At 40.6% G+C, this 12,759-nt stretch overlaps 1 protein-coding gene across 2 annotated transcripts in view; it reads left to right on the top strand.

The window, feature by feature from the left end:
• Positions 1-9,313, top strand: part of nphp1 (nephronophthisis 1) — a 144,341-nt gene extending 135,028 nt beyond the window's left edge. For both annotated transcript variants that reach the window (XM_060855909.1, XM_060855900.1), the window contains 2 exons: positions 6,907-6,951; positions 7,852-9,313. In XM_060855909.1, coding sequence (XP_060711892.1) covers positions 6,907-6,951; positions 7,852-8,130 — 324 coding nt within the window. In that variant the 3' untranslated portion in view covers positions 8,131-9,313. The remainder of the gene's footprint in view (positions 1-6,906; positions 6,952-7,851) is intronic.
• Positions 9,314-12,759: the final 3,446 nt, after the last annotated feature.

Raw genomic sequence — 12,759 nt, 5'->3', positions numbered from 1 at the left:
GCACAAAGTTAACCTTATATAACTGATCAAAGGCAGGAGTAATGAAAATGCCTAGGGACAGAAAACCTCCCTGTGACCACCTGAATGGGAATCAGATTTCACCTTTGAGATCGGGTATTCCCCCACAGGCTTGGCCTCCAACTTCATAAAATCAATCTTGCATCCCGAGAAAGAGTGAAGTAAATTAATATAATGTATAAAACGAAGTACAGACACTGCCGGGTTTGAAAGGAAAAGAGAACGTCATCTGCATACAGAGTGGTCTTGTGTGCCCCATCAACCCTGGCCGAAATCCTAGCATTCCTACTGTAGGAATTATATTGTGGTCCCTCCAGATAGCCTCCACCATTGTCTTGATCACCAGCCTGAACAACATTAGTGAGAGGGGACAATCTTGTTGGCTGTCTCTACCAATACGAAATTATTAGATCTTATGTCATGAGAAAGCACCACTGCCATGATCACTATATAGCACTTCCACCCATCTGGTAAAGACCCCACTGAGACCAAACCGCTCCAGAACATAAAGATATGGCCACTCCACCCAGTCAAACACCTTCTCTGCATCAAAGGAGATTACCAAGCCTGGGAGTCAACCTCTGCTGTCACATCTGGATCATGTACAGTACTCTTCTAAAGTTATTAGAGGACCTACAGCCCTTAATAAAACCTGTCTGATCCTCCTTTACAATAGAGGGCAACACCTTCTCCAATCTCAATGCTAGTGTCTTAGATACAATTTTAAAATCCAAGTTTAGCAGTGAAATGGGCCTATACAAAGCATAGTCCTCTGGTGCCTTTCCCCTCTTGAGGATGAGAGAAATACTAGTTTCTCTCAAAGAGGGCGGGAGGCAATCCTGACTGTACAAATAATTGTACATGTCCAGCATTGGCCCGGCCAACATGTTCATAAATTCATTATAAAGCTCATTCGGAAGGCCATCTGGACTGGGTGCTTTTCCACTTCGGAGCTGTCTTATCGCCTCCTCTATCTCTTGCACTGTCTAGAAGCATTCAAAAGGGACGCCTGCTCCGAAAAACACTTGGAAGGTCCAGGTTCTTACAGAAAGACTCTATCTTCGTCAACCTGTCCTCACAGCCGTCTGACTGATACAGCTCGGAATAAAATTTCCTAAAAGCATTATTAATCTTTTTGGAGTCGCAAGAGTCCCAGTGCCCTCTCTAATAGATGTGATAGATTGGGGGGTACTCTTTTTCCTAGCCAAATGTGCCAGGTATTTATCTGGTCTATCCCCATACTGAAATAACCTTTGTTTCTCAAAAAGAATCTCTCTCTTCAGCTTTATAATTCCTTGAAAGTGGAAATGCAGGTAAATAGGATAGTGAAAAAGGCATTTGGTATGCTTTCCTTTATTGGTCAAGAGTATTGAGTACAGGAGTTGGGAGGTCATGTTGCGGCTGTACAGGACATTGGCTAGGCCACTGTTGGAACTTTGCGTGTAATTCTGGTCTCCTTCATATGGAAAAGATGTTGTGAAACTTGAAAGGGTTCAGAAAAGATTTACAATGATGTTGCCAGGGTTGGAGGGTTTGAGCTGTAGGGAGAGGTTGAATAGGCTAGGGCTGTTTTACCTGGAGCATCAGAGGCTGAGGGGTGTCCTTAGAGGTTTATAAAATCATGAGGGGCATGGATAAGATAAATAGACAAAGTCTTTTCTCTGGGGTGAGGGAGTCCAGAACTAGAGGGCATAGGTTTAGGGTGAGAGGGGAAATATATAACAGACACCTAAGGGGTAACTTTTTCGTGTAGAGTGTGGTATGTGTATGGAATAAGCTGCCAGAGGAAGTGGTGGAGGCTAGTACAATTGCAACATTTAAGAGGCATTTGGATGGGAATATGAATAGGAAGGGTTTGGAGGGATATGGATCGACTGCTGGCAGGTGGGACTAGATTAGGTTGGAATATCTGGTCGGCATGGATGAGTTGGACTGAAGGGTCTGTTTCTGTGCTGTACGTCTCTATGACTCTTCATTGTTTGAGTAAGCACGGAATTCAGAGCAGCCCAGAGAGTTGTGATTCGCTGTAATTTAATCACCGATGGCCCATCAAAGTATGCAATTTTGGCTGCCTTCAGCTGAGTCTCATGCTAACGTTGCAGCTCTCCCCTTTGTCTTTTCTGATTAGCTGAATAAGAGATGATTATACCCCTTGTGTAGACCTTCGCAGTCTCCCAAAATACAGACAGGTTACTGGCTGATATCCAAGAATACTTTAAACTCCCATGAGAAGTATTCAATTATTAACTGTCTTTAAGGAGAAAGGGATTCATGTGTCAGTGCTGCGAACCTACCCCATTACCCCTTAACCTCCAAATACATTGCTTATGTGAATTGAAAAAAAAAGTGAAATCCTACCTAGTGTGGGATCCATGAGGCAAGTAAAGTCTCCCCCTATAATAGTATGGCGCATTCCAAGGGCAGTCAACTTAGAAAGCGCATCCGTCAGAAATTTAAGGGAGTGTGCTGGGGGACAGTAAACATTTAGGACACTGTATTTGTCACCATGTACTAAAAGTTTGAGAACCCCCCCCCCATTTTCATCCTTAATTTGATCTAGCAAGTTGAATGGGAGATTCTTCCGAACAAGCATAGCCACTCCCCTGCTTCCCCTGCTTTTAGTGTTAAACAATGAAAAGAACATGTGGTGAACCCCCCCCCACCCCCCAACCCAGGTGCAACTTTAGATGCTCCTTGTCATCAAGGTGGGTTTCTTGAAACAGAGCGTTTTCAACCCTCTCCTTTCTAAGACTTGAAAGTACTTCCTTTCTCTTAATCGGTGAGTGAATCCCCTTAATATTCCATTTGAACGAACAACTAGCCATAGTTATCTAAAACAACCGGACAGGAAGAACCTACTCACGATGCGCCGAGTGGAGACAATTAAAGACTCATAGAGTCTGAAGAACACATCTACAAAAACTACTAAAACAAAACTTTTAAAAACTATAGCTACAATAAACCAATACAAAAAACAAGTAAAAACAGTGTCTCTCCCTTGCCGATCACGCTACCTCCAAACACCTCCATGGCTCCTTCAAGCTGGACCCATGCCCCAAACCCAGACGAAACAAAAGTAAATACTTCATAAATCTTATAAGCATAGGAATTAAGAGTGGCTATTTTACCCAACCCACCCATACATTGACCTCCATTCTTGCTGAAGAAACAAACCAAAAGTTCTGACAATGGTTCCCAAATCCCAGGAAAGCAAAAAAGGAAGAGAGAAGGAGAGAAAAAAACATGAAAGAGACAAAACCAAATGAAAGAAACAGCAAAGAAAAACCATTATTGTCCATATAGCTTGAGCCAGTCAATCTATTTTAAAGTGTCCAAAAAGTTATTTGCTTTCTCTATTGAGTCAAAGACATGTATGCACCGTCCTTGGCTGAAACGGAGCACTGCGCGGTACCTTACAAAGTATTGGATATTCAGATACCGCAGACTCTTCTTTACCTCATCAAAGGTCTTCCTTTTACAGATCACAGCCGCAGAAAAGACCTGAAAAAAACATAATCTTCAATCCCTTATAGGACCTGTGGATCCTTCCCCAGCATTCTGAAAGCTTCCAACACTATTTGCTTGTCTCTATAGGACTGGAATCACACTAGGACCGGGTGGGGTTGCTGGTCCAACCTGGGCCTGCGCACCGCGACCCGGTGAGCTTGATCGATTCGCACCTGGCCTGGCCCGGCTTCCAATCCCTGAAAACGCAGCAACCATTGCTCCAAAAAGCTGGCTGGCTGATACTCTTCTTCTCACTCCGACAGTCCGATGATATGAATGCTCTTTCTCCATCCTCGATTCTCGAGGTCATTGACCTCCACTAAGGCCTGTACCTGCTTTTCCAAAGCCTGGATTTGTCCTGCCGAAGATTCGGCCGTGGTCTCTGATGCCACAGTCCGCCACTCGCACACCTCCACACACTGCCCGAGACGCTGCATCTCCTGCTCATGCTTTTGGAGCATGGCTGAGATTGGTTCCAGCCTGGCTTGGGTCTCTTCCATCACTGATTCGATCTTTTCTCTGAGTTTAACATACTCCCAAACCAGGCCTTGCTGAAAAGGTAAGTCCAACGGGGCTTGGAGACCGATGCTGTGGCCGCAGGTGCATCCATCGCTACTTATTGTGATCCATGCTGCCCTTTGCCTTTAGTCATCTTCCCAATTCACTAAAAAGGATATATAGCAATTCTAGTAACTTAAAATTACCAATTCTTCCCAGAATATCTAAGATGTGGGGGCAAAAGCACCACTTTGCCTGAGTAATGGTGCAGAGTTGAGCAAGGCAGACCTGTTAGATCGCCAAAGCAACCTTTTTTTTAACAGGAAAATTCATCCTCCTTCGTTAGGTTGTTTGATATAAGCACGGTTTGTAAAAGTAACATCAATTTCCTAATGTTCCACACTCCATCATCACCATCTCTGGATATATACTGTCCTATCAGTAGCATACGCCCAGCAGAGGTGGTAGCATAGTGGATGCATTTGGGAATGAGTTACCATGGGAATCATCAATATTGGCTTCAAACACCATGAAATCTCATTGTACCAGATCAAACATGGGTAAGGGTACTTCCTGCTGATTACCATGTGTTGTGCTCCCTTGGCTTGCGATTTAGTATTCCTCCGTGTTGAACAATATTTGGAAAAAGCACTGAGAGTGGCAAGAATGCAGAATGTCCTCAGGGCAGGGGACTTCAATGTCCACCACCAAGAGTGACTCGACCGGACCATTATTAGTCAAACTGGTCGAGTCCTAAAGGACATGGCTGCTTGATTGGATCTAAAGCAGGTGGCAAGGGATCAAATTAAAGGAAAAAACATGCTTGGTCCTATCCTCACCAATCTGCTTGCCGCAGAATCATCTGTCCATGACAGTATTGGTAGTAATGACCACTGCACCATCCTTTTGTAGACAAACTCCAATCTTCACACTGATAATGTCGTACATCGTATTATGTGGCACTATTACCTTGCTATATCCGAAAGATTTTGAACAGAGCTAACGGATCAAGATTGGGCACTTATTAAACACTGTGGGCTATCAATGGCAACAGAATTGTGCTCTAACACAATCTGCAATCTCGTCACCAGGCATATCGTCCCTCTACCATTAGCATCAAGCTATGGCATCAACCCTGCTTCCAAGAAGAGTGCAGGAGGATATGCCAGGAGCAGCACTGGGCAAAGCTAAAAATGAGTGTTGAACCCAATTACACAACAGGACTGCTTGTGTGTCAACAGCATTAGCAGCAAGTAATAGATAAAGCTAAGTAACAACTCACTGGAGGAGGAGACTCCACAAATATCTCCATCTTCAATAATGGGAGAACCCAGCACATCAGTGCAAAAGATAAGGCTGAAACATTAGCAACAATCTTCAGCTCGGAATCACTAGAATCACGCACTTGATTGAGTTTCTGAGAAAGTAATGAAGAGGATTGATGAAGGTAGAGCAGTGGATGTGGTCTATATGGAGTTCAGTAAATCCTTTGACAAGGTGCCATATAGTAGACTGGTTAACAAGGTTAAATCACATGGAATACCGGGAGAATTCGCAATTTGGTTGCAGAACTGGCTTGAAGATAGGAGACAGAGGCAGGTGGTGGATGGTTGCTTTCTGGACTGGGGGCCTGTGACCAGCAATGTGCCACAAGGATCGGTGCTGGGCCTACTGCTTTTCATCATTTACATAGATGACTTGGGTGTGAATATAGGAGGTATGGTTATTATGTTTGCAGGTGACACCAGAATTGGTGATATAGAGGACAGCAAAGAAGTTTATTTCAGAGTACAACAGGATTTGATCAGATTGGCCAATGGGCCGAGGAGTGGCAGATGGAGTTTAATTTAGATAAATGTGAGATCTGCATTTTCGCAAGGTAAGTCAGGACAGAATGTATACACTTAATGGTTAGGTCCTGGGGAGTGTTGCTGAATAAAGAGACCATGGAGTGCAGGTTTATAGTTCCTTAAAAGTGGAGTTGCAGATTAACAGGACAGTGAAGAAAGCGAATGGTGCACTTGCCTTTATTGGTCACTGCATTGAATATAGGAGTTGGGAGGTCATGTTGCAGCTGTACATGACATTGGTTAGGCTACTTTTGGAATTCTGTGTCAGCTCTTGTCTCCCAGCTATAGGAAGATGTTGTGAAGCTCGAAAGGGTTCAGAAAAGGTTTAAAAGATGTTGCCAGGGTTAGAGGATTTAAACTATAGGGAAAGGCTGAATAGGCTGGGGCTACTTCCTCTGGAGCATTGAGGGCTGAGAGGTGATCTGATCGTAGTTTAAAAAATCTTGAGGGGCATGGATAGGATGAATAGCCTAGGTCTTTTTCCCAGGGTAGAGGAATCTAAAACTATTGACATAGGTTTAAGGTGAGAGGGGAAAAATTTAAAAGAGACCTAAGGGGCAACATTCTCACGCAGAGAGTGATGCATGTATGGAATGAGCTGTGTGAGGAAGTGGTAGAAGCTGGTACAGTGACAAGATTTAAAAGGCATCAGGATGGGAATATAAATATGAGGGATTTAGAGGGATATGGGTCAAATGCTGTCAAATGGAACTAGATTAATTAAAGATTATCTGGTTGGCATAGACAAGTTGAACCGAAGGGTCTGTTTCCATGCTATACAGCTATATGATTGTATGTGTTTCCTTCTTTTTGTTGACCAAAACCTCCGTTTCTCTAATCATCCAACATTGCTTGCACCTAATAGCATTTTTGTAACAAAAAAAATCACTTTACACTTCTCTACTTATTTGCTGGAATATTTTTATTTCTGTAACTGCAAATAAGGACATTTTATTTTGCTATTCATGGAAGTACTGTAACCATGATAAATATTCTCACCATTACTGACAATATTTTGTTTTCTATTTGACAGAGTGCATGGTCTGAAAAGGAAGCAACTCTCAGCTGGTCAGTGAAGGTAATGTGTTAAATGCTGTTTTTCAATCTTCTGAGACTCATTGCCCCACAAGTGCTTGTTTTCCACAAGTAAGGAGAAATGGCAACCTATATCTTGCTGATTAATGAATGCTCTGATTTCATGAAACCAAAATATTACAATATATCAAATCCAACTGATTCTCTATGAATCTGCGATCATGAAGCTAAACATTAATTGCAACTAGCAATCTATTTTTTAATTCTCTGCTGCTGGCATTTTGCATCTCCCACTCTCCTGGAACTTGAACCTTGAATATCATGACCAAGATGAGAATGTTACATTACTACATCAGTGACTGCACTTCAAAGAGTACACCATTGGCTGGCAAATATATTGTGAGGTATCCAGTGGCTGTAAAAGGCTCTATTTAAAGTACAAATATAAAAGGATATTCAATTTGATTTCTGAATTATACTGTCATATACAATATATTATACCATATAACAATACTGAGAATTCTGAGAATTGTGTTTATATATAGAAATTATTTTAATCAGCCTGTTTAGATATATTATGTCACATCTACATGGCAGATAGAACTTGAACATGAGACTTCAGTCCAGAGATAGGCACTCTACCACAATGCTTAAGAGTCTTTTCTTTTAATCTATATGTTTACGTGTACCTGACAATACCTTTGATTACTAGTTACTTATTTTACATTAGTATTTTAATGTGAAATCAGCAGAATACACCAAGTTTCCTGTTGTTTTGAATAGGATCTTGTCCTATAGAGTTTTTACTCAGGACTTTTGTTTAATTTTGATTTAAAGTTTGACATCCTTTGATAACAAAATCACAAAATTAATCTTATTTTTAAATGAGTATTAAAAATCTTTATTATTGAAATAAGTAAGGGTTTGTTTCTGTTATTTTCAGAGGGATGCAACATTTCTGAAGAATTTATTTGTCCAAGTGTACCATGACACTGCGTATCCTCTTCTTCGTTCTACAACACTACCAGCAAACAAATGGGTCGATGATGAAGTCGAAATAAGCCGCTGGAAGGCCATTGCTAACTTTTTACAAGAAAGCCAAGAAAAAAATGGATCCCTATACAGCTTGCTTTCTCCAGAACATGCTTACCAAGTTTTTGATATTGCAGAGATAAGCTATGATTTCCTGGGAATGGGTAGAAATACTGTTCCTGTAAATTGACTCATGATTTCCATATTAAAGGGGAATAGTATCACAGTTAGTATTGGTGAACATTTCTCCAAATTTATTAGATTACAGGCAAGTGGCATGAGGCTTTATTAGTCATCAGAATTTTGATATAGTTCAGGCTATTTATTGAAGGCCTTTCACATCTCTACTAGTGCTGGTTTTTTTGGTATTTCCTTGCCAGAATTCTTTGGATAACTCCTTTTCAAAGATAATACTGCATTTATGTTACAGCTCTTTGTCATAGATTTGAACTCATGACCTTAGAATTGCTTTTTAAGTGTTAAAACTGTAGTATCTGTCCTAATATTTGTACCTTTACAGAAACCCAACTGTGGCCTAATCAATGTGTTATCCTAATCATACAGAACACTCACTCGGCGTTCTTCATGGAGACCTATATATAGACCAAATTATTATGTTTGTAAAATAAAAACGTAAAAATAGCTAGGCTAAGTGTATTCTGCATTTGACAGGGCCAGTAGGTTAGAATACCTGAATACATCAAATCCTGTTATTTATCATGGGAGTCTAGGACTTTTGCTAGGGTTCATTTGATCTTATTTTACACTTTTCTATGAAAATCCTGACGATATTCTTTTGAAACATATACTCCAGTTAACTATTATAATATATTAAACACTACTGTTTACAGCCTTAATTGATTAGGTCGATTCATTTACAAAACATTTTATGAAATGTATTTTTTTTTGTGAAAGGAGATTATTTTTGCAGACGTTAGATATGGTATTTGCCAGTGAACTTCATGATGTTGGTAACATTAACAGATGTATCTATTTATTTTTATTCTCTTTTTGTAAGCTAATAGATAAAGGACACTTGCTTAAAAGTGATGACCTATTTTCAGTTAAATGACACTAACTCATCATAGACTTGAAGGGACATTTGTAAATGTGTACATAATTAATAATAAATTCAAGGTGTACAAGATGTTAGGATAAGATTTTTTCAAAATGGTTTGATCAAGTAATGTGTGACTGATTACTGGAGCAAAACCCTATGAATTGGGAGCAGAAGTAGGCCATTTGGCTCTTTAAACTCTTCACCATTCAGTATGATTATGGCTAACCTATTTAGGTTCTGAATGCCAGACCATGGCATTTATTTAAGGCTGAGTTAGATGGATTTTTTGATCTGCAAGAGAAGCAAAGATTGGGGGAGTTGTGGACAGGCAGAAATGTGCCATGTTCAGCAATAATGTTATATAATGGTGGAGTAGGCAGGAAAGGCTGAATACTGGATCAGTGGTGCTGGAAGAGGCACAGCAGTTCAGGCAGCATCCAACGAGCAGTGAAATCGATGTTTCGGGCAAAAGCCCTTCATCAGGAATAACCTTACTTAACGTCTAATACTTATGATCTTACTTGATCCTTGACTTTACATTACTAATGTAGATTCAATTCCCCCAGAATTAAATAAAAAACCATGAGCCCACAATTTTGCCATTGGGAAATTGAACTTATGTCAGTAACAGAATAATGGGGACAAGAATTTCTTCTGGCCTGGATTAGGATGACAAGTTTAGGGTTATGAAGTGGATATAAGATTGGGCATCATGCCAGCAGCACCATTACAAACATCAGTGCTCATCTGTTGCGATCTTATTTGCAGCAATGGAGGTGTCAAGGTGTCAGCTCACTTATGGACTTTCAGAACTTCCCCCTGCTACCATTGAGAGTTTACCTCCAGAAGAGTCAGCTCTTCACGACTGGCCCACTAGGTGAACCCTGTGGCCAGCACTGAGGGAATGGGCTGGCTGTGTCTTGGCAGGCGTGCCCCTTAGAAAACCCCAAAGGTATTACCATCCACATTCCCCCCCGCCTACATGTAGCCCAGGCTGGTCGCTGGAGGACAGGAACTCTGATCGTTTCTCTACTGCCAGTTTGAGGCCTTCTACAGTCTAAAGATAGGCAGTGTCGGTGATTGCAATGATTTCCCTTTTGCTGATTTACTATGGTTTGAACTCTCTTCACGAGTTGGTCTGGACTCTGTATTTCATTTTGTTCTAGTAACTCCTTTTTCCAACAGCAAGGATAACTTGCCTTTATATAATTAATCATGTTTAAGACCGTGAGATAAAGGAATAAAAGTAGACCATTCAGCCCTTTGAGTCTGCTCTGCCATTTGATGAGATCATGGCTGACCTGATTACCTTCACCTCCACTCTCTTCTTCCTTTAGCCCTTGGTTCCCATCCTGATTAAAAATCTATCTCAGCCTTGAATACAAAGTCTTATTGATTCCCTATCCAAATTCAGGGATAGAAACTGATGCAGCAGTCAATGGTAGAATGGAAAAGTGTGTTAAATATGTTCTCAGACATGGGTCTAGTACAAGTAGTATAGACTGTGGGAAAGGAATTGTAAAGTCATAGGAAGCAGATCTGGGTAGACAGATATAGTTAGCAGAAGGAGTATGGTGGGAACAGTGGTTGTGGTATCTGTGGCCTTGCACATATTGGGGGCTGGGAAATAAAAGTAAATGATTTTCCTACCCGTTGTTCCCTACCTTCCTGGACCCATTCTGCTTGCTGAGGGTGACTAGCCATAAAGTGTTGAATAGAATCTCCTCAGTATTCAATATATTTTGACATTGACAGTTTGCATTGCATTAAAGAACTAGAAAAACATGATTCCAGCATTCGTTAATGTTGCTGATTCTTATCAAATAAGGCATATCAAGGCACTAAACAGAACAGGCACCATTCATGCCTAAGGGGCTATTGCAGATAAGCAAGTAATATTCCAAAGAGGATGAATAGGTATTTTCCATGCAACATTGACAGAGTTGGAAGCACATATACAGGTAAAGGTTAAAGAGGGCAGATTCCTCCGCATTCCAAAACAGCATTGTTTGCATGCCTAAGTAATATATTTAAATTAATGTACACTGTTCATTTTGCCTCATACATTTATAAAATTCCTGGTACCTGAAGTCTCTATATCTGATTTAACTGGAAATCAGCATAAGTTGCTAAATGGATTTCCCTAATTCAAAAGCAGAGAAATAATTATTTTTTTATCTCCAGTCTAGTGTAGTTCTGATCACAGAGGGTATCTTGTGTTCATTCCTTCCATTTTAAGAGCATTTTGACTTATCATAGTATAATTATTGCAAGGGTTCCAAGAGCTGCTTTCATTGTCAATTGCCAGGGTATATGCAAGTGAAAATATTTATATACAGTACTAGTGTTTTTGATCCTTGTAAAGCCATACTCCAGCACTGAGTCAGTGCTTTTATGGTAAAAGGAATTTGTGTTTTCCTTCTAGTAAATTAATAATTTCTTGTTTCTTGAGCTGGCAGCTACTTCCTTTTTCTTAATGTTTTAAATCATTTTTTTCAAAAAATACGAACTATTTATTCTTTTCCTCTGCTCCACTTTGAGATTGTGATTATTGTTTCATTGGTACAGGCAATCCGAGTGATTTTTCTTCATCACTAGGCCAGTCAGCAGTATTGCTAGATTATTCTATTGCCACATAACACTTTCAAGGAACAGTCATAAGGAATAAATAGCCTCATTCTTTTTTTATCCTCCTTAACCTATTAAGGTCAATAATAGCAAATCAAATGCTGCCCTTCTGAGATTAATTAGTTTAGCACAGTCCTATCCTTTTTCTTTACAGGTGCTGTATGTACCAGCGTCTTCTCTTTGGATTTTACAATCCTATTATTTGCCACTTCACAAATTGCTGTACAATCACACCTAATAGTGTCAACATTAGCAAATTCAAATGCCACTCCCATTCACACAATGTACTGGAGCAATGATTGTGAAATATACTTTATCCACTTTCTCATGGTGAATTCTTGAAATAACTCCACAGAGATCAGGATCTCATCACCCAAGCCACCCTTTATTCAGTCCTTGACTCGGGTCCAGCTCTCTCAGAGCCAACTGTCATCGTGTCAGAACGCTTATATTTCCCTCATTGGGGCTGTTATTCTGGTCCAATCAGAGAACTCATATTTTATGAAGTCCACTTGGTTGACCTTGTTAGAATCATTAAATTCCACCCCCCGACCGAGTCCAAGGAATTTTTCTTGAAGCACCTCCTGGGGTGTTTTAGCACCGGGTCAGATTTCTCCAAGTCTGCACTGGATGCAGGTGTCGTGTAATGCACAGGAGCTCACCTCTTGCACCCAGAGCGTCGTTAGAAAAATTCAGTCAACTTCCAGCAGTAAAAGTATCAATGAGACGAGATCAGCTATGCCCATCTCAGATTCAGAGATCTGCCAACACTGTTATGGACCAGGTCAGACCCCTTCAAAACATTTCAAGGAAGTAGCCCCAACCCTAACTTCTTTGCTAGTTGTTTTGAGCAGGTGGATATTCCAGGAGTGATACAGCTGGCCCAACCACTTAGTTTTAAACAAAACAATTTATTTGCAAGATTAAAGACAACAGAATATATAACTTAACATGTCTGAAAACCCAGCAGATTATCCCCACTTAATGATGCTGTTCCAAATTCCTGAAACAATCCCCATAAACACCCCTTGGCGAAAGGGTAAAACCAAACACAGGATCTTAAGGGAGAGAGAGAGATGGCAGAGATTCAGCATGGACCACCTTCTTCAATGTAGCTGTTTCTTTGACTAC

Source organism: Hemiscyllium ocellatum, chromosome 3 (genome assembly GCF_020745735.1).
Source record: "Hemiscyllium ocellatum isolate sHemOce1 chromosome 3, sHemOce1.pat.X.cur, whole genome shotgun sequence".
In the NCBI taxonomy this organism is placed as follows: domain Eukaryota; kingdom Metazoa; phylum Chordata; class Chondrichthyes; order Orectolobiformes; family Hemiscylliidae; genus Hemiscyllium; species Hemiscyllium ocellatum.
The sequence above is the reverse complement of the archived record's forward strand: the minus strand, read 5'-3'. Positions and strand labels throughout refer to the sequence as shown.